This window comes from Rhincodon typus, chromosome 35 (assembly GCF_021869965.1).
Source record: "Rhincodon typus isolate 14 chromosome 35, sRhiTyp1.1, whole genome shotgun sequence".
NCBI classification, from domain to species: domain Eukaryota; kingdom Metazoa; phylum Chordata; class Chondrichthyes; order Orectolobiformes; family Rhincodontidae; genus Rhincodon; species Rhincodon typus.
Window position 1 is genome coordinate 8,263,217 of NC_063366.1, and position 22,799 is coordinate 8,286,015.

General features: G+C 48.1%; 3 protein-coding genes across 3 annotated transcripts in view; 2 read left to right on the plus strand and 1 right to left on the minus strand.

Moving 5' to 3' along the window:
- bbs10 (Bardet-Biedl syndrome 10) overlaps positions 1-22,799 on the minus strand; it is a 70,189-nt gene that overhangs the window by 9,686 nt on the left and 37,704 nt on the right. The window lies entirely within an intron of this gene.
- LOC109917492 (nuclear factor 7, brain) lies at positions 3,480-12,454 on the plus strand. Its single transcript, XM_048616494.1, has 5 exons — positions 3,480-3,608; positions 3,695-3,928; positions 4,333-4,355; positions 4,449-4,564; positions 7,634-12,454. The coding sequence occupies exons 1-5, from the start codon at positions 3,480-3,482 to the stop codon at positions 9,046-9,048; spliced, it is 1,917 nt and encodes a 638-aa protein (XP_048472451.1). The 3' UTR covers positions 9,049-12,454.
- The window catches only part of LOC125486935 ((3R)-3-hydroxyacyl-CoA dehydrogenase-like), an 8,172-nt gene continuing 6,355 nt past the window's right edge, over positions 20,983-22,799 (plus strand). The window contains exon 1 of the mRNA XM_048616495.1: positions 20,983-21,084. Coding sequence (XP_048472452.1) covers positions 21,042-21,084 — 43 coding nt within the window. The 5' untranslated portion in view covers positions 20,983-21,041. The remainder of the gene's footprint in view (positions 21,085-22,799) is intronic.

Below are 22,799 nucleotides of genomic sequence, written 5' to 3' on the forward strand. Positions count from 1 at the left end.
GGGCCGGCTGACGATGGCAAAACAATTGTAGAAGCCCTGCAGAGGCAACACAACGGCTCAGTGGTTAGCACCGCTGCCTCACAGCACCAGGGACCTGGGTTTGATTCCACCCTCTGGTCCGTGTAGAGTTTGCACATTTTTCCTGTGTCTGCGTTTCCTCCGGGTGCTCCAGTTTCCCCCCACAGTCCAAAGGTGTGCAGGTTAGTTGGATTGGCCGTGCTAAATTGTCCCATAGTGTCTGGGGATGTGCTGTCCCGGTGGGTTAGCCATGGGGAAATGAAGGGTTACAGGAATTGGGTGGGTCTGGATTGGATGGTCGGTGTGGACTCAATGAGCCAAACGGCCTGCTCCCACATTGTGTGGATTCTGTGGTTTGCTGCCTTTTAGGCAAGATGTAAAATGTAAACAACAACTTGCATTTATATAGTGCCTTCCAGGTGGAGGTCCCAGCACAGACCCCTGCTAGACTCTCTTCTCCACATTCTGCAAGTCAGAGAATGCCCCAGTTATGTATAGTCTCTGCTTTCTGTCAGCCAGCCAATCTTCTATCCAAAGTATCCCCCACCCCCATGAACTTATATTTTCCATAATAACCTTTGACGTGGCATTTTAGCAATCTGAAAATCCAAGTATAGTGTCTCAACAGGTTCCCCTTTACCCACAGGGCATCTTACTCCTTCAAAGAAGTCTAACAAATCGATTGAACATGATTTCCCTTTGACTTGCTGACCCTTCCCGGTGATCTTGAGGTTTTCTCAGTACACCCCTACAATCCGTATAATCATCGATTCTAACACCTTCCCCACAATGGCTGTCAAGTTGACAGCCAGTCATTTCCTGTTTTCTGTCCCTCTCCCTTCTTGGGTGGAGGGGTTACTTTTTGCTACTTTCCAGTCGAGTGGAACCTATCCTGAATCAAGAGAGTTTTGGAAAATTGACACCAACTTCGTCACTATCTCATGAGCAACTTCTTCACAGACCCGAGGATGATATCCATTTGGACATAGACACTCATCAGCCCTCGGACCCTCCGCCCTGTCTCAGTGGGTTGTCCTTATGTCCCCAAAGTTCACATCAAGCCCAGCTCCTGAGGCTTGGGCAGAACATTTAGTCATAGTTGTAGTCAGAGCTCTACAGCATGGAAACAGATCCTTCAGTCCAACTCGTCCATGCTGACCAGATATCCTAAATAAATCTAGTCCCATTTGCCAGCATTTGGCCTATATCACTCTAATCCCTTCCTTTTAATTGTATTTGTACCAGCCTCCACCACTTCCTCTGGCAGCTCATTTCATACACGCACCACCCTCTGTTGCCCCTTGGGTCCATTTTAAATCTTTCCCTTCCCACCTTAAACCCATGCTGTTTAGTTTTGGACTCCCTTACCCTGGGGAAAAGACTTTGGCTATTCACCCTATCCATGCCCCTCATGATTCTATAAACCTCTATAAGGTCATCCCTCAACTTCCAGGGAAAATAGCCCCAGCCTATTCAGCCTCTCCCTGTAGCTCAAACCCTCCAACCCTGGCAACATCCTTGTAAATCTTTTCTGCACCCTTTCAAGTTTCACAACATCATCTTTCAAATACCATTTGCCTCTATAACAGCTCCCTTGAACTTGGATGCTAACTTTTCCTGACAAGGACTTTCAAATCCCGGCTGGTACTCTCTGGGCAGCACTTGGGGAATGTGGCACCAACTGTAGGTGTGCCATCCTTGCGATGAAATATTAACACTGCCTACCCCCTGAGGTGGATGTACTATTTCAGAGGAGAGTGGGGAGTGTGTGCTCGATAGTTAACACTCAGGCAACATCAATAAAACAGCGTATCCCAGCATCACTGCTTGTGGGATCTTACTGTGCACAGGCTTTCCTTTTTTTCACAATGCTGACTACTTTGGAATTGCTTTAGGACATTCCGAGGCACTACTGAAATGTACATCTTAGCAAGCGATGGTGAGGTAGGAGGATTTAAAAAAGACATGAAGGGCAACTTTTTGTTTTACACAGACCGTGGTTCATATGTGGAATGACGTCCAGTGGAATGGTGGATGCGGGTACGGTTATAACATTTAAAAGATATTTGGATAAGTACATGAATAAGAAATGTTTGGAGGGATGCGGGCCCAGCGCAGGCAGTGGGACTAGTTTAGTTTCTGATTATGGACTGGTTGGACCGAAAGGTCGTTTTCTGCGTTGTTTGACACTCTAACTCTGCTGGAGCAGGGGTGAGGGAAGGGGTTCTGCAAAATGCAGCCATGAGCTTTTGAAGGAGTGCTCCTGGGCTGGCGTGCTGTCTCCTCGCTCTCTGTTTTTGAGTGAGTCAACAGAAACAATCATGGCAGGGCGTCAGAAGTCAGGCACCACCCAAGTGTACGGTGAATAGTCTGTTTTCTTCCCAATTTAGCGCAGGAGGGCAGAATCCAGCGATGGCAAATGTGCCAGGTTACCTATGGCTAGCGTGTTGGGGGCTAGAGCGTGAGAGGCAAATGACCTCACCAATCTCTGAGTCTCTACGCTATCAGTCATTTCATAATCCTATGTCTTTCAACAGGTCTAAGCTTCGGAGAGTATAGGCCCAGTTTAACCGCCTCCAATCACAGGGCTAACACCTTTTATCCCAACTTCACAAACCTTCATTGTAGATATTCACCTTTCAACGTGGTGACCAAATCTACACGCAGTAAGCCAGATTAGGTTTCACCAAAGCACCATACGACTGCATCAAATAAACCACTCTATTCCTGTAATCTAATACCTTTTGCGACAAAGGCGACATGAGAAAGGATTTTAGAAGAATGAGAGGTGACCTTACTGAAATACAAAACAAAAATCCGAAAGAACCGCAAATGCTGGAAATCCGAAACGAAAACAGAAGCTGCCAGGAAAAACTCGGCAGGTCTGGCAGCATCCGTGATGAGAAATCAGGGTTAATGTTTCGGGTCCAGTGAGCGCTGAAGGTTCTAAAGAAGTGTCACTGGACCTGAAATGTTAACTCTGTTTTGTCTCCGGATGTTACCAGACCTGCTAAGATGCTTAGGGGACTTGACAGGGTAGATGTGGAAAGGTTGTTTCCCCTTGTGAGAGAGTCTAGGACCAGAAGGCATCATCTCAGGGCAACGGGTCAAAACATTTTAAGAGAGAGGTGAGAGGGGATTTCTTCTCTCGGTGGAGAGTGAGTCTGTGCAGTTCTTTGCTGAGGCTGGGTCATTAAGGCTGAGGTAGACAGATGTTTAATCTGTAACGGAATCGAGACGGGAGTTGAGCATCATCAGGTCAGCCATGATCCCATTGAATGGCAGAGTAGACTCAATGGGCTGAATGGCCTAGTTGTGATCCAATGCATTATGGTGTCATGGAGTTTCCCAAGAGGTTAGACGCAGCAGCATGATGGGCGAGGGGAATTGTACAGCTCAGGGATGTGGAATTTGGAATAAATGATGTTGCTTTTCTGTGAGGTCAGCTGTTAACTCTCTCCATGTGGTTTTATTTTGTCCTGTTTCGATTTCAGGATGCACTAAAAGGATTGTTGAGTGAACTGGAGGAGTCTGAGAGAAGGTTAACCGAGGTTCAACTGAAACAGAAACACAACATCTCCGAAGTGCAAGTAAGCGCGACCGACATTGTCTCTCGCTATCCCTGAGGGATTTTTCCCCACTTTTGTAAATACTGGGTCTTCTCTGTCACTTGCAGGAGACTTTTGTGACTGGATTAAACCACATTAAGCAGTGTTTCGCTGAGATGGGGCAGTTCATGCAGAGAAAGGAGCAAGGTTTGGTAGAAAAACTGGAGGCCAGGGCAGAAAACACGATGAAAGAGATGGAAGTGAGACTGAAAGAGATCCAGGAAGCATTGTCATCTGTGGCAGCAGAAATGGCAAAGAGAAAAGAAGAGATGGAGGAAGAAGATGACTTAAAATTCCTTCAGGTAGAAGGTGGGGGGATTTGAATAGTGGACTTTGTATATGATATATATGTGGGTATGAAACTGGTGAGAATGCAACTTGCAGGACAGATTGGCATTTGTGTATCCGCGTGTGTGTTGTTGTTACAGTCTGCCATGCGTGTGTGCTTGTGTTAACGTTACAGACTGAGGCATGCGTGTGTGTGCTTGTATCAAGTATTTGGTTAAAACTCAGAAGAGTTGCTTGAAAAGCACGACTTAAGCATTTTAGCAAAGGGACTGTGTGATGTGTCTAGACGGGATAAATAAGAAGAAACTAATTTTTTTTATCCTTTCTTGGGAGGTGCGTGTCACCGGCTAGCCTAGTGTTTATTGCCCATCACTTCAATAATATGTGTTCAAATAACTTTGCCCTTTTATTTTTGTAGGGATTGAGCAGCCTAAAGCCTAGGTATGTAGTTTTGGCATGAAACAACATCCAAAGAGATTAAATAATGGAGAGCTGGTTCACTTCAAAAATGTTGACCCATTGTCCTATCTACAGGACTGCAGAAGACATTAAGGCACTTGAAGATACATCTGAAGACCCCTCATTGGAAATATTAAACGGCCCATTGCAGTACAGTGTGTGGCAGGAACTGGGCAAAGTCATCAAACCAGGTGAATTGTTCAAAAGATTTGCATTCATACAAACGACCTGATGGTGCCCCTCAGTGCTTTTGTGTTTCTGAAGGGAATATCCAGGAACAGTAAAGTGAAAGTGAACCAGATCATCTATCTGGGGCATTGTTAGTTGAGGGGTAAATATATGCCGGGCCTCTGGGGAGAACCCTGCCTTTCTAATTTAAAATCCGCTTGATTTATTCATTGCCATTTGGCCCGTCAAACCTGGTCTGCCATTCCAAAAGGTGGTGGCTGTTCTCATTGTGGCCCAAACATCACTTTCCTGCCTGTTTTCTGCCACCACACCACCCCCCCCCCCCCCCCCCCCCCAGCATCACCCTCGACTCTCCTGTCGCTTAAAATACTTGGCTGTGTGTATATTTGCCGAACGTGGAGACATTGCTATCTGGGGAATAGGTGCCTCCTCCTCTCTATCTTTGAATGGAGATTCCCCATGCTTTTCCCCCCACCTCCCCAACGCGCACACATTGTTAAACTGTGCCCCCTATTTCTAGATTCGCTCTTGAGACAGAGCATCCTCTCTCTCCATACCGACTGCTGACCTGTGAAAGATCCTCAGAATGTCAGGTTTCAGTAAAATCTCCTCTCCATCCTCCGAACTCCAGTGGGCATTAGCCCGACCATCTCCATCGCCCTGTTAACCTGCTCTGAACTGGCTCCAATTGAAGTATACGGCTCCTTGAGTGAGGGGACACGGCAGGACTGGAACAGCTCCGCCAGTCCATAAGATCTTGGCTGGTTCAACTCTTGTCCTCAACTCTGTGGCTCAGTGGTTAGCACTGCTGCCTCACAGCACCAGGGACCCGGGTTCGAGTCCAGCCTCGGCCGACTGTCTGTGTGGAGTTTGCACATTCTCCCCGTGTCTGCGTGGGTTTCCTCTGGGTGCTCCAGTTTCCTCCCACCTGTGCACGTTGGGGAGGATTGGCTGTGTTAAATTGCCTGGACTGTCCAGGGATGCGCAGGATAGGTGGGTTAGCCATGGGGAAATGCAGGGTTACAGGGATGGTATGGGTCTGAGTCAGATGCCCTTCGGTGCAGAATCAATGGACCAAATAGCCTCTTTCCTCACTGTACGGATTCTATGATTGCACCTTCTGGCCTTTGCAGTCCCTTGTTAGTCAACTGCTGCCTTAAAACTATTCATTGACCCTATCTCCTCTTATTCCAGAGCCTCAACTCCCACTACCGACAGAAAACAAACACTCTCCTCACCTCCTTCCGAGTTAAATGGGAGACCCCTAACTTTTAAACTGCATCCCCCCTCATTCTAGACCTTCATACAAGAGGAAGCCATCCTCTCAGTGTCAGCTCTCTCACCACTCCTCAGGTTTTGCAAGTTTGGGTAAGGTCAGCTCTTGGCCTGAGCTTCAATGGTTCCACATCCACGTCCAAGCAGCCCACCCACCCAACCCCATCGTCTCAGGAAGCCATCGCACCCAGAAGCACGAGAGGTGACGCAATGGAGATGTGCAAGATTTCTGCAGGCAGTAGCCTGGGGCCAGGGTGTGCGGGGAGGCTTGGATTTTGTATTCACTGCCTGGAAGTTCCAGCCAGCAGGTGGGATCTTCCTCTGGGAGCGAGATGGGGGCGATGTTTACTGTGCTGAATTTGTTAGCCCAGAGGGTATTGGGGCACGGTCCCCATTGACTTTTCATAAAACCTACAGGACACAGTTTTAAGGGTGAGAGGAGAAAGATTTGAAAAGGGTCGGCTTTTTCACACAGAGGGTGGTGCGTGTGCGGAATGAGGTACCAGAGGAAGTGGTGGAGGTGGATGCATTTACAACATTTAAAAGGCACCAGGATGGGTACATGAATAGGAAGGGTTTGGAGGGATAAATGCTGGCAAATGGGACGAGATTAATTTGGGAATTTGGGGAAGGGCAGGACAGGATGGCACCATCAGGCCGAATGGTCTCATCCTGTCATACAATCATACAGCACAGAAACAGACTCTTCGGGTCCAACCCATCCATGCAGTCCCATTTGCCAGCATTTGGCCCTATCCCTCTTAAACCCTTCCTATTCACGTACCCATCCAGATGCCTTTTTTAATGTTGTAATTGTACCAGGCTCCTCCACACATGATAAAATGGAAGAGTAGAACAAGCGAGTGAATAAGCTGGTTAATTTGGCAGTTTTTACTTCTTTCACATTACATTTACACGTAAGGACAATTTTATAATTGAAAACAAGGATGATCTTTCGAACTTTAGGACTATCAGCTGATCAATGTGCACACATATATGGCCACACAACTGTCGACCAAGATGTGAGGCGAAACTGTCCTGGAAAAGCCAGCACATGTGCACCACTGTATAATTTAAATGAACGGTTTGTTTCAAACAAAAACAAAAACAAAAAAATTGCTGGAAAAGCTCAGCAGGTCTGGCAACATCTGTGAAGAGAAATCAGAGTTAACGTTTCGTGTTAGAATCGTAGAATCCCTACAGTGTGGGAGCAAGCCATTCAGCCCATTGAGCTACACCGGCTCTCCGAAGAGGATCCCATGCTAACCCACTCCAACACTCTATCCCTGTAACCCTGCATTTCCCGTGGCTAACCCACCCAGCCTGCACATCCTTGAACGCTATGGGCAATTTAGCACGGCCAATCCGCCCTAACCTGCACATCTTTGGACTGTGGGAGGAAACCCACGCAGACACGGGGAGAATGTGCAAAACTCCACACAGTCGCCCGATTGTGGAATTGAACCCGGGTCCCTGGCAGTGCTAACCACTGAGCCGCCGACCTGTGACCCTGCCTCAGGACTGCCTTAAAAAGCTAGTATCTGTATGTGATGTTAGATTCCCTTCCAGATAGCTGTGACCATCCTCCATTCCCCATCTATACATTAAAGCCTGATAGTCGTAAACGTTCGGTACCTTGCGGTGGGCGGGAATGGGTTTTTTTTGTGAGGGGTTGGGGTAGGCCACCCTCTGATGGTCTGTGACTTTAACATGTCTCTCTCCTTCCCCTTTCCCCCTTCTCCCCCCCCCCCCCCCCCCCCTCCCCCCCCCACCAACTGTTTTGGTTGTCGTTGCAGAGCGGACCTCACTGACCCTTGACCCTGACACAGCCAGCCCCTGGCTCCGTCTGACCCCTGACCTCACCGGCGCAGAGTGGGCCACCCAGAAACACTCGATGCCCGTGGGTGACCTGGGGCGGTACGACTCGTGCCCATGCGTCCTGGCCTCGTCCGGCTTCGATTCGGGGCGTCACTACTGGGAGGTGAGAGTGGTAGGCCGTGCCAGCTGGACGCTGGGGGTGGCCTCAGAACGGGCGCCGAGGAGGGGGGACATCCTGCTGTCCCCTTCCAACGGCTACTGGGCCCTGGGCTTGAGGGAGGGCGGCCGGTACAGGGCCTTCTCGGTCCCTCTGAGGGACCTCTGGCCTCCCTTCAGGCCCCGGGTGATCGGCGTCTACCTGGACTATGGCAGTGGGCAGTTCTCCTTCTACGATGCCGATGGCCTGCGCCACCTCCACACCTTCAGGGGCTGCACCTTCGAGGGCAAGCTCTACCCCTTCTTCAGCCTAGGCCAGGACCACCACCATCAGGCAGGGGCCTCCTCCTCCGAGTCCCTGCAACTGCTCAACCCGCCGGCTGCCCCCTCCCCCAACGAGGACGAGGGCCGGGAGTCCTGCCCGTGCTCCGAGTGCCAGGCAGTGGATGATGCCGCCCTCCCCCACGGGGAAGGGGCCCACCGTCGCCGTCACCACCCTGCCGGGCCAGGCCCGAGCTGCTTGGGCCCAGGGGCCTGGCTGTGCCTGGGGGCGCTGTTGGCATTGGGTGTGCTGGCTCCCGGGCGCCTGGTTGAGAGCTACCTGGTGTGCTGCGGGGTGATGGGCCTGGCAGCCTGGAGCTGGTCCCTGCTGGAAAGGGGCGGGAGCCCACGGGCGACGGAGGTCTGCCAGGTCTGCTGCGGGGCCCTGGCCTACGCCGGGCTCTGGTGCCTGGCGCTGGCCTACGCCAGGCTGCTGGGAGCCTGCTCGCTGGCGCTGAGCCTGGGGGGCCTGATGCTGGCCCGCAGGGCTCACTCAGGCCTGGCGCTGGTTCCCGGAACAGCGGCCCTGCTCGGGCTTCTGGGCCTGTCGGACTCCGAGGTGTGGGCCTGGTGGACATGCTGCGGCCTGCTGGGCTACGCTGGGTTGTGCCTGGCCGTGTTGGACCGCAAGGCCGGGGCAGAGCTGTGCTGGTGGTGCTGCGGCATCCACGGTTACTTTGGCCTGTGCCTCCTGGTGCTGGGCGCCTGGCCACTGGCCGGTGTCTGCTGGATCCTGCTGGGCATCGCGGGACTCGCCCTCGGAATGACGGGCCGCTTTGGGATCCGCTGGCTCTGGGCCGGCGTCCTGAGTTACTGCGGCGCCTGGTGCCTTCTCCTGGCTGATGCTCAGCTGTCCGCTGTCGCTCTGGGCATGGCCGGCTTCATTTGGTCAAACTGGTCCCGTCTCCCTCACTAGGCAGGGCCTTGTCTCCTTCATTTTTAACACTCTTCCCCGTGCCTGCGTGGGTTTCCTCCGGGTGCTCCTGTTTCCTCCCAAAGATGTGCAGGCTAGGGTGGATTGGCCAGGCTAAATTGTCCCATAGTGTCCTGGGTGGGTTAGCCATGCAGGGGTTATAGGGATAGGTTGGGGGAGGGGAGGTGCAGTGTCTGGGTGGGATGGTCTTTGCAGGGTTGGTGCGGAACCGATGGGCCGAATGGCCTGCTTCCACGCTGTAGGGATTCTAGGGTACCAGGAAAGCTCCCGTATGGCCAATTAACTTTTTTTTTTAAAACCCAATCACATGTGGATTCCGTTGTGTCACTCGACACGAGGACCACATTTATACCCAGAGCGGCGACAGTGTGTTAATGTTTTTATCGTTGTTCTTGGTAACCAGGTTGGGTAGGGTGAAATCGAAACCAATCTTTACACAGCACGGAGTTATTTGCCGAGTGAAACATTGCAATTGTGGAGTGTCTTTATTTAGATTTTTGTTTTAACCAACCCATTCAGAGGTATCATTGCATATCTCTGGAGGAGGTGGGACTTGAACCTGGGCCTCCTGGCTTAAAGCTCGGGACACTACAACTGTGTCACATGAGCCCCGGTCTCTTTTGTTTAGATTCGGCCCCCACCCCCCTCGAATCACCTGTGGTTAATACGTATGTGTGTATAAATATATATTTTTATAGGGAGACAGAAAAAAGAAGCCACCACTTTGAATAGGCATTTTACATACAGATATAATATTTTTTCTCCACTGTCAGGAAAACACCCATGTGGCCAGTTGAATATTTACAAGCAAAGCCTGTCAAGGGCAGCAACATTAACATCAAAAAGTGAGGTGGGGTAGGGGGTAGGGGTTAGGGTTTAGAGAACAGAGGGAGGAGACAAAACCAAGATGGAGTTGGAGGGGGAAATAAAGCACTTAAGCCCCACCATGACCAACTCCCCCCACCCCACTCCCGGGCCCACCTGTCCGTAAAAGCGTCAAGAGCATTGCTCGTCACTCTCCAAGGACACCCAGGCTCGAATGTAGCCGCATTCAAAGTGGGGTGGGGTGGGGTGGGGGTGCGGTTGCTGGTGGTGGTGGAAAGTGGGGCTGAGGCCAAGATGAGATAGTCTCTGAAAAGGCAGGGTGCAGGCTCGAGGGGCTGAAAAGGCCTACCCCGGGCCCAGTTCTGTGGAACTCCCTGACCCAAACTAAACTAGTCCCACCTGCCTGTGCTTGGCCCATGTGCCTCCCAACTTTTGATTATTGCCAGTCACGAGCCAACAGGAATACTTCCTGGCAACACCGACGTGAGTCCAAATGATTGTCGCTGCAGCTTCAAGGGGGACAAAAAAGCCCAATGCTCTTGAAAAATTGGTCTTGGACTTCCATTCCCTGCTGCAGGCCCCCCCAACCCCAATCCCGCAAACCTAGATTGAAACAAAGACAGCAGCTCGCTTCTGACGACGCCCACTACCCGTCTGGGATCTTCCCATACACCATGGGGACCCACACTCGTGTCATTTCTGCAATGACCACCTACTGCCACAATCCAATATCACACTGCTGCTCTGTCTCACTACTCCTTCTGCAGCTCTATCGAGAGGAGTCTGCTAAAGGCAGTTCTAAATTGTTTGCACTTCGAACGTCATAACCTTGTTGAAATAAAGTGAAATCGTAGAGTCATACAGCACGGAAACAGACCCTTGGGTCCAACCAGTCCATGTTGCCAAACTAAACTAGTCCCACCTGCCTGTGCTTGGCCCATATGCCTCCAAACTTTTGATATTCACATAATAATCTAGATTTTTTTTTAAAACTTTGTAACCGTACCTGCATCCATCACTTCCTCTGGAAGTTCATTCCACATATGAACTACACACTGTGTAAAACAAAAAAAAATTGTCCCTCATGTCTCAGTGAAAGAAAAAATATCCCAGCCTCTCCTTACAACTTGACACTTCCAGTGCCGGCAACTTTCCTGGTAAATCTTCTCTGGAACCACTCCAACTTAATAATGTCCTTTCTATCATCTTTGTTGTTTTTTTAAAATTTCCAAACCATTCACTGAGTGTTATGCAGCATGGATTATCCATCCCAAACTGAGTTCCGAGCCTGGTCTCCACGTGACTCCAGACCCGCTGCAATGAGGGGTCAACTCTTTGCCCATCCCAAACTGAGCTATCAGTGGTGGCCAGAGCAGCGACCCCCCACTTTTTCTTTAAAAAAAAACAATTTAACCAGGACTGGAGTCACATGGAGACCAGACCATGCGAAGTTGGCAGTTTCCTTCCCAAGAAAATAAAAGTGAACCACAAGGTTTTTTTTCCTAAAACCCTGACAATGGTTTTCGGGATCATTGTTAGGCTCTTCATTCCAGATTTTTTAACAATTAAATTCAAACCTGCCATGGTCCCCAGAACAGTACCTGGGTTTCCCGGATTAACAGCCTAGTGATAGATAATACCACCAGTCCATCACCTCCTAAATTGGTTTGTAGTTTCTATCTACGTGTAATGGCCAAATAATCAAAGTACATCCATTTAGTTCGGTTCTACTGAACTGTAACAAAATTATAACCAACAACACCGCATCCTTTTTTCTGTGAAATAGCAACTGGACCGTGCTGGCGTACTTTAATATAGGGTGTGGTTACAAAATCAGTCCAGATTGAATAAATCTTTGTCTGGAGCGGGTAAGCTATCAAGCCATCAAGTAATGAGCACACAGTGACGGGCTGAAAGGCTCAAGAGGGAGTTAAAAGGCCCTATTGTGTGGTTATAAACCTCCCTGCTATGTCCTCAATTAGTTTGACATTTTAACTTGTGATGCCTGAAAAAGAAGCAGACTTTTCCATGGCTACATTCGCTCTCTGGTGTCCCTGGAGAAGGAGCACACAGTGTCCACCAATACTCTCGATATCTTTCAGGTGGGGTTGGCACTGCAGGGGTGTGGAGTGCTTTAACTCCCTATCCAGTTCTATTTTGTTTTTGATCCCTACCCTCCCCTTCACCTTTTTGTTCACATAGGCATTGCCCCCTGAGGGGCTGTGCTTGCTACTGAGTCTTTGGTCACATGGGTGTTTTTCCTGGTGGTGGGCTATCAAATAAAGTGATTTACACACCTGGTGTCTTTGCTGCATCTCGCACCTACACAGGGGGACAAAAAAGAAAAGAAGCAGTCACCATTCTATGCATTGGTTTGCTTCTGTAAGCTCAGGCATCAGGCTCTGTATTCGTTCTATAGCGACACAGTTCCTCTGTTCTTATTGTTAGTCAGAACGTAACCGCTGAAGATATCCTGCTGTAATTTATACGTGCACGCTCTTAACTTTGCGCCAGTTGTTTTTATGCACTGATTTGATTTATAAATTTCTTTATTACATTTAAAGTACAGTGCCACTTTGTACTCTTTTCATGTGTTTAATTAACTTGTGCTAACCAGTAGAGAACTCCACACAAGGCAAGTAATTCATTCACTTGAACGCTGCTAGGCACCTTACCTGAATGAGAGTTCTACAGCAGTGCCCTGTATCTGATACTGATACATCAGCACAATACAGAGGGTCAATTGTCATTACCCAACAATACATAGTAACTTCCGTCAACTATGAAAAGTAATAATCACAATGTGCTGCATTATTTCAGTGAAAAACACTTACATTTGATTGAAGAACATGTAAGGTCTATAGTAAGAGGGACTTTGTAACTGTTACAAAGAGAACCAGTCAGGAGTTAAACTGCAAGTGTCTATATGTAAATGACTGTCACACTGAGGAAACCAACTGACTGATTGCTCACTACCTAAATCAGGGACCGATCACTCAGCGTGTAAACCAGAGACTGGTAACTCGATAAAAACAGAAATTGCTGGGAAAGCTCAGCAGGTCTGGCAGCATCTGTGGAGAGAAATTAGAGTTATCATTTCGGGTTGGGTGACCCTTCCTCAGAACTGATGGTAGTGAAGAAAGTGATGGGTTTTGTTTTTAATATACAGAGATAGGGTTTGGGGAGGGGGTAAGGAGTAAATAATAGGTGGAGATAGAGCCCAAAGAGAGAGAAGAACAGTTAGACAGACAAAGGAGTGGGTAAAGGTCAGTCTGGGAGAATGAATAGCTGCTACATGAACCAAAGATTGATCACTCAGTACCTAAACCAGGGACTGATTACTCACTGCCTAAACTGGGGACTGAACACAGTATTTAAATCAGAAAATGATTGCTCACCAGCTAAACCACAGACCAACCACACAGTACCTAAAACAGGGACCATTCACTCACTACCTATTACAGGGACGGAGCATTGCACCTAAATCAGAGATCAATCACTCAGTACCTAAACCAAGGATTGATCACTCACTACCCAAACCAGTGAATGGTCGCTGACTACCCAGTCCAGCCGAAGAAAGAATCATACCATTGTATCTTTTTGCAGTGCACTCATCAGGACAGAATAGCAAGAATACCAAATCTCACGGTGAGTAACAATTGATAATGCATGAGAAGAGTGTGCTGATTGGTTGGTATGTGGACCCAGATTGCAAGAGCTATCGGCATGGAGAATTCAGCCCTGAACAATTAGCTGCCAAGTTCCTGACTTAATGACCCTGATTTTTCCAAGAGAACGCAACAGGCAATGGCTGCCCCGCATCCCCAGGATTTCATTTAGTGGAAAGGTGCAATTTATGGATGACATTTCTCAACATTGAATTCTGTCTCTTTTGGCATTCTGCCCCACCTCACCAATCTCTCTGTGATACAACGCTGAGCGTTACTGCTCGGTCTGGTGCTGGAGACTCTTAACAGTCTGGGCTGAGGGAGGGGGAGCTCATGCACATGGCTGGATTGAAAACAACGGCACAGGAAGACCTGGCTCTCAGGTTGTGTGTCCTACAGGCTGTCCCAGGAAGACAGGCTGGAGAGGCTGTGATCATCTTCCTCGAAGAAACAAAGGCCGAGAGGAAATTTGACACAAGTATTCGAAATCTTCAAAACCTGTTCAAAATATTCAAAAGCTATGAGGTGACCACATGTGAGTTCCAACCGTGTTACCTATACTGGGGAATGAGTGTCACAAACTGGCAGCTTCAGTGTTGGACTGCGACTTCATGTATCATTGGGATCTGGCCCAGGATTCCAATGGGGTGTCGTGTCCTTGAGCCGAGAGCCTTGAAATAGACTATGCTGAACTTTGTCTTAAAATCATTTTTAAAAAATTTCTTTTCTTTACTATTGTTATGGACTGGACCACACCCTCTCAAAAATTTTTTTAAGAAGGTAGCCTAGATTCTAACTTTTTCTTATTTTAAGGGTAGATGTGAAGTGCCATGTTCCAGATATGAAGCGACCGGTCAAACTACTCGACGTTAAACAAAACGCAATTTATTTAAACACTGCAGTTAAAATACAAACAACTTAACCACTGGAAAACTTAACTGAATAATAGCTACTGTACCTGTACTAATTAACTGTTCTAATAAAGTAACATCCCATAAACACACCCCTTGGCAAAAAGGCAGATTCAGACACAGATTCTCACATGCAGTTCTCCAATCCAGGAAGAAAACAACTTTAAGAGAGATTTCAGAAAGTAGCAGCTCGGAATCATTTACTGAAGCTTCCAACTCTTCTGGGACCCCAAAACAGCTCCTGACTGCTACAGCTAAAAAAAATAGAAAGCCTGGTCTGTGACAGTTGGCTCTTCTGTTGTTCCAACCAAAAAAAAACCTGAAGGCCTCATACGTTGTTAACTCTTGTAGTCCTGCTAGACTGCTTGGTGCCTCTGCCTTACAAAAAAATAGAAAAAAAACACCCAGGACAAATACAACCCTTTAAAGTGACAGCATCATCACATTATACCATCACGGAAGGTCTGTTAGTCTGAACTTTGTATTTCTTTATTTTTCTAATGTATTATTATTATTTTGTACTTTTGGAGGTTTGTAATGCCAGACATTTAATTTATTTATTTTCCTCTCCTTTTTCCGAAAAATTTGGAGTCAAGAATCCTGTACCTAGGTACCCTTGTACCTAAAATGGCACTGTAAGTGGCTACTTCTAAACTTTTTGCTGTGCTCATATGAGTATTGTCTCACTCATGTGAGACAATAAAGTTAATTCTAATTCTACAGAATGGCAGGCCAGATCTAACTGAGGAACAGAGAGAGCAGACTGCAGAGATTTTGAAAGCGTTGTGGATACAATCTGAACTCCATGTTGTCACCACATATTAATGTTGTATTGTGGTCTTGTTTAACATCAAGGCTTAGCAGAACAGGGAGGCTATTTATCAGTTTGTGACTGTATGGGTACACCTGGCTAAATCCAGTGAATTTCGACAACTGGAAGATGGTCTCATCAGAGACGGAGTTTTCATAGGGTTAAGAGATCCTGTAGTGAAAGCACATCTGCTGTGGGAAGAGAGCTTCACTCTCAAGCAAGCTATCAACATGTGTAGAAGTACTGAAGTACATGTGTAGAAGTGTGTCAACCAGTGAATTCATGGGAGAACGGATGAGGTTTTGCATTATACTGAAAGGCATTCAAGGCCAAATGAGATTAACAAACTGGATTAAAGAAAGAAATGTTTCCAGCACATTCACCAGAAAGATCAAGGTCAATATATAAATATAGCGGAGATATCGCACAAAAAAATGAAGCATGTCCAGTCTGGGTTCAGCAGTGGTCTAACCTCAAGAAGATGAATTGCTTTGCACACAAGTGCTAAGCTAGTAAGAAGTAAAGTCATGACCGAATTTAAAAAAAAGTAACATGTATCTACATACGTATTTTGTGATTGTTCAGAAAGCACATTGAACAGCTCAACAAGCCTGACCTCTATGATCATGTGACTGGACTTTGCAGGAACCTTCCAAAAGCTTTTTAGAAGCCAGAATCATTCAGACCAACAACATCCCTCATACATCCTGATGGGTCTAGTATACCAACTGATTGTGTTTATAAACTGCTATAGAGTGGATTCTCTCCCAGATAAACTCCTGCACAATAGGATTGCAGGTCACATCTGTCATAGAGTCATACAGCACCAAAACAGACCCTCCGGTCCAACTCGTCCATGCTGGCCATTTTATAAAACTGAAATAAACCCATTTGCCTGCATTTGGCCAATACTGCTCTGTACCTTTCCTATTCATGTACCTGTCCAAATTTTTTTTTTTAATATTCATTTGTGGGATGTGGGTGTTGCTGGCTGGCCAGCATTTCTTGTCCTTCCCTAGTTGACCTTGAGAAGGTGGTGGTGAGCTGGCTTCTTGAACCGCTGCATTCCTCCTGCTGTGGGTTGACCCACAATGCCCTTAGGGAGGGAATTCCAGGATTTCGACACAGTGATGCGAAGGAACAGCGACATATTTTCAAGTCATGATGATGAGTGGCTTGGAGCGGAACTGGAAGATGGTGGTGTTCCCATGTATCTGCTGCCCTTGTCCTTCCAGTTGGAAGTGGTCGTTGGTTTGGAAGGTGCTGTCTGGGGATCTTTGGTGAATTGCTGCAGTGCATCTTGTAGAGAGTACACACTGCTGCTACTGAGTGTCGGTGGTGGAGGGTGTGGATGTGGTGCCAATCAAGTGGGCTGCTTTGTCCTGGATGGTGTTAAACTTCTTGAGTGTTGTTTGCACAATACCCATCCAGGCAAGTGGGGATTTTTCCATCCCACTCCTGACTTGTGCCTTGTCAATGGTAGACAAGCTTTGGGGAATCATGAGGCAAGTCTTTTAAATGTTGTAATTGTACCAGCCTCCACCACTTTCCCTGGCAGCTCATTCCATACCTGCAGCACCCACTGCATGAAAAAGTTGCCCCTCTGATCCCTTCTCCCCTCTTCTCACCTTAAACGTGTGCCCTCTGGTTTTGGACTCCACTGCCCTGAGGAAAAGACCTTGGTGATTCACTCTATCCATGCCCCCTCATGATTTTATAAACCTCTATAAGGTCATTCCTCAGCCTCCTATGCTCCAGGGAAGAAAGCTCTCCATGTAGTCTCTCCCTATAACTCAAACCCTCCAGTCCTTGAAAATCTTTGCTGCACCCTTTCCAATTTAGTAGCATCCTTCCTATAAGTTACTTTCCGCTTGAACACTTAAATGTGCATCCCAACACCAACAAGAAGCTTGGTCATATGACTCTCCCAGTACTAAACTCAACCATCTTTTAACTACGATTTTGAAATAGCAAGCTGGTAAATCAATAATGCTACTATGATGACATCATAGCCTCTAACCCCAGGCTACAAAGGAAAAGCCACTGCTTTGTGGGATTTTTTAAAAAATAAGCCCACGACCTGCATTTGTGCACTTGGTAAGTAAAACCTTTATTTCATCAAACCAGAGAAGCAGAAGTTAGATTTCAACAAAATATTCCTGAGAAGTTCAAGGATATTATGTTTTCTAGAAAAGAGATGACTTGGTCCTCAACTGCAGACTAACCAATCACCTACCACCACACAGCAATTCCAGACTGTTCAGCTTTGGGATTTTGAACTCCATCTTAAAATCAAGGATGTAGGTAACACTATAACCCTTGCTTGTCTCATACTTAAATTGTCGCGAATTGAACTGCACCAGGGTAGCACGGTGGCTCAGTGGTTAGCACTGCTACCTCACAGCGCCGGGGGCCTGGGTTTGATTCCCCCCTCGGGCGACTGTCTGTGTGGAGTTTGCACCTTCTCCCTGTGTCTGTGTGGGTTTCCTCTGGGTGCTCTGGTTTCCTCCCACAGTCCAAAGATGGGCAGGTTAGGGTGGATTGGCCATGCTAAATTACTCATAGTGTGCAGACTAGGTGGATTAACTATGATGAATGTGGGGTTATGGGATAGGATGAGATGCCCTTCAGAGGGTCAGTGCAGACTTGATGAGTTGAATGACCTCTTTCCGTACTGTAGGGATCCTGTGGATAACTTCTTTATCCTTTCCAATTCATGCTCTCTCCTTTGAACGTTCAAAGCATTCCTTGCATGTAAAGTCTTCTCCTTCGGCACCAAACAGGGTGTGAAAATAAGCCTTATTTTCTTGTTTAACTTCACCACGGTAATATTGTGATCGTTACCAAATCCTCCAGCAGCATGGGTAGGAGAGGAAGGGTCTGTTCTGAGGAAGGGTGACTGGACCCGAAACGTTAACTCTGTTTTCTCCTTCACAGATGCTGCCAGACCTGCTGAGCTTTTCCAGCAACTTCTGTTTTTGTTCCGGGCAGGATAGATACACCCCCACTGTTTAAAAGAAATAAAATCAATACCTTCTTACAGACAGTGGGAAATTGGTTTTAAAACTCACAATTTATCCACAGTGAAACGTGTAAAAATTGCTGCTGGAAAGATGTCAGTCACTGCCTAGACCCTGGGTCTAGGCCCGAAACGTCAGCCTTCCTGCTCCGCTGATGCTGCTTGGCCTGCTGTGTTCATCCAGCTCTACACCTTGTTATCTCAGATTTTCCAGCATCTGCAGTTCCTACTATCTCAGTCACTGCTTTCTGATGGGTCCCTTTACACCATCAGGAGGATGGCGATATTAGGCAGAGAGCTGTTAGAATGGTGAGTGCAGAAGGGGAGCACACAAGTTAACAGGAAGTCAGATAGACACCACGCCTTTCCCAGATTTGTGTGAAATAACTCAAGTTGATGATCCAAAGGTGAAGCCCTCAAAGATAAGGCTATGTAATGGAACAATACTCATCCTGAGAGAACAAGCAAAGCCAAGAGCCCAACGCAATGGGAAGAATGACAATCTGGAGATCCAGATGTTTCATTTCAGCAGAAGCAAGTATAATGCTTGGATCAGCAACTCTAACCTTGCCAGAAGAGGTCTGCAGCATTTTTGCAGGCCACTGAGACGTTGACGATGAAACAGATCCTGGCAGCCTAACACCAATCTTTTGTTTAAACAAGCCTTGGGCATCTTGCTGCTTAATGTCATCTCGAAGTTCATGAGAGTGTGAAACCAACTCAGCATCTGCCAAGGAGACTTACAGCTGCCCTCAAATCCAGCCTGAAAGAAAGGATGGAAGAACTGGAAAAGAAGGGAGTGAACACAAAATTGGCCACAGACACAGACATAACATCATAACAAGTAGGAGCTGGAGTATGCCATTCAACCCTTCAGATCTGAGGCATCCTTCACGCCTCATAGTATTATCGCTGGACTGTTAATCCAGAGACCCAGATAATGCACTGGGAACCTAGGTTCGAATCCCGCCACAGCGGATGGTGGAATTTGGTTTCAAAAGGGGAAAAAAATCTGGAATTAAGAGACTAATGATGACCATGAATCCATTGTTGATTGTCGGGAAAAAACCCTTCTGATTCACTAATTTCCCTTAGGGAAGGAAACTGCCATCCTTACCTGGTTTGGCCTACATGTAATTTGGAAACCCACAGCAATGTGGTTGACTCTTAACTGCCCTCTGGGCAATTAGGGATGGGCAATAAATGCTGCCTGGTCAGTGATGCCCTCATCCCGTGAGTGAATAAAAAAAATGGCGAACGACTTCGAGATAGTAGGAACTGCCGATGCTGGAGTCTGAGATAAGAAGGTGTGGAGCTGGAGGAACACAGCAGGCCAGGCAGAACATCCTATCTGCTCCTCCCTCCTCACCACCTCCACTTCCTACCTACATTCACCTTTACTGGCTTCATCCCCGCATCCTTGACCTGTCCGTCTTCTCTCCACCTATTGCTCCACTATCCACCTTCTATCACTGCACCCCCTCTCTATTTATTTCAGAGCCCCCTTCCCCTCCCCCATTTCTGAAGAAGGGTCCAGATCACAAATGTCAGCTTTCCTGCTCCTCTGATGCTGCCTGGCCTGCTGTGTTCATCCAGCTCTACACCTTGTTATGGCTAACGGCTTCTGGCTTTTGTGCCTATTCGTCATATGCCTCAACTCCCTGAAATTTCAAACATCTATCTGTCTTCTCTTTAAATATTTGCAGTGATTTAGTATCCAGGACTCTTTGGGGTAGAGAATTTCAGTCATTCACTTCCCGCTGGGAGAAGTGATTCCTTACTCTCTCATGATTGTCCCCTTACTGTGTAAAAATGTTCCCCGGTTTCAGATTTCCTGACTAGTGGAAACATCATCTCAACACCTACCCTGCCAATGCACCTCAGATGTTTCAATAAGATCACTTCCCCACACCATCCCCCAACACCACCACCAACCCCCCCCCCCCCGCCTCCCTGCCACCACCCTGGATTCCTCTAAACCTGTTTAGCCATCTTGATGAGTCAGATTGGATTGGCAGTATTATAGCAGCAGAAAACACACAGGACCTGGAAAATTGAGAGTGACCATCGACCCAAAAGATCTCAATGAAGCTGTGAAGTGAGCTCACTCCGTCATCGATGGGAGATTAGCAAGGCTTGCCAGTTAAGCCAACGGTCCTTCGCCATCCTTCTCATCAAGGGCAGTACTGGCAACTGTACCAGCAGTTTTCGTCTTATCTTCCAGGATACCATCTTGGGGGTGGAGATGGCTGAAGCCATTGACCATGCATCACTGGGAACAGGAGTGCTGGCCTGTCCTTGCACAGATTGATGGGAGGAGTGGCCTCCTGCACTATGACCCTTCTACTTTTTTAATGAAAACATTAACTGAGTTAAACGATAAGGTGCAACAAAATGTGTAGGCCAACGGAAACTCTCAGAACTAGGGAGGAGACCTATCAAAGTCAGGCCAACTGGACATTGTCTGCGCGATGATGCCCACACCCCCTGCCCCTTCGGTGCCCACCGGTCTCTGAAGGCATGACCATTCAATGATTATAGTTTGCCTTCTCTCCAATCTCCCCACTCAAGGGGAGACAACAACCTGAGTGTGTGAGGGGTTTTTATTCCCACTCCCACCATTCTAGCACATTGCCCTCTTTAACTACGCCGACGGCTGCAGTTGCACCATCCTGGCCTGCGCTCTCCGAGCGGCGCTGCAGGCGCTCTCCCTCCCGGACGCGATCACGTGCTCGGCTGCCATGGCGGCGCTGAGGCTCAGCTCGCGCCTGGCGCTGGTGACAGGTAACGAATCGGAGCGAGCGGCGCCGAGCCGCGATTAGCATGAAATCTGTGAATGGAGGGGCTTCCCCCCCCAACCGAGCGCGCGCGCGAGGCGGCGGTGGCCGCCCCTTTGCTGACAGCTCACAATGGGGAGACGCTCGGTCAAAGGTCAGGGTGTCCCCCTTCCCGCTACCCACCGGGGAGCGTCTCCCAATCACTCCATGTCCTTCAGGCGCACAATTAACCCTGGGACACGCACATATATATATATATATATATACAGGAGGCAGGGTGGGGGGAAAAGGGGCATTTATTTACTCCTCTGCCACCCATGGTAAATTGCCCACAGTGCACAAGGATGTGCAGGCTGGGTGGGTTAACCATGGCAAATGAGCGGTAACAGCGAAAGGGTAGAGGGGTGGGTCTGGATGGTAGAGGGATGCTTTTCAGAGGGTCGGTGTGAACACGATGGGCCGAATGGCCTGCCCCTACGCTGTAGGGATTCTCTGATTCTGACGCCGTCCCTTTCCCAGTTTTACCGACTTCCTGCTGAAGAGACGAAGATTTACTCCTTACCCCCTCTTCCCAAGGGATCTACAATCCCTTCTCCCCATCTCTCTCTGTCGACATCCTCTTGCCCCCAACCCCTGCCCTCAGCCAGTGGACGTTGGCACTCCTACAAGATAAAATCAAGGTGGTGATGACCGTTAGTGCTCAAGGTGGCAACGAGGGATGTGGTTTGTTGATTGAGAAGAGTTTGGATGGAGGGTCTTTGGTATAGAATGGAGTTTTTCGCGGGGGGAGCTTAGGCTGGCGGTGCTATTAAAATAATCTAAAATCTTGTTGAGTCACTACATTATCAATTCCCTCTTGGCCAGCACACTTCCTTCCACCTTCCTTTCTTCTCCCCCATGATAAAGTATTTCCTTTATCCATTCGATTCATTCCAAGTCCTCCAAGATTTCCCTTCCCAACTCACGCAATCAGATCAAGGTACCACCCCATAATGTAGGGTACGGATGGTCACCCTGAATAGAACCTCTCATAAAATCCCTGCAGTGTGGAAGCAGATTATTCAGCCCATTGAGTCCGCACTGACCCTCTGAAGAGAAGCATCCCACTCAGACCGCCCCCCCCTCCCCCGTTTAACTCTCAGTTAATGATGGCAGCCACCTGTCTCCTCCCCCATTCATAAAGCACTTCCTTCACCCAGTATAAGCAACTATGATCAGTGAACGAAGGGATGTGGTTTTGGCAGGTCAGGGGACAGTGTGACTGTAAGCTGGTTGGCATAGACTGACCAGTGAGTGCAACAAAACTGGAGTGGTTCTAACTGCCCCTTGCACTGTCCCACACACTGTCACTCTCACTCTAACTACCCCTTGCACAGTCCCACTCACCGTCACTCTCACTCTAACTACCCCTTACACTGTCCCACTCACTCACTCTCACTCGAACTACCCCTTGCACTGTCCCACACACTGTCACTCTCACTCTAAGTACCCCTTACACTGTCCCACACACTGTCACTCTCACTCTAACTACACCTTACACAGTCCCACTCACTCATTCTCACTCTAACTACCCCTTGCACAGCCCCACTCACTCACTCTCACTCTAACTACCCCTTACACAGTCCCACTCACTGTCACTCTCACTCTAACTACCCCTTGCACAGTCCCACTCACCGTCACTCTCACTCTAACTACCCCTTACACTGTCCCACTCACTCACTC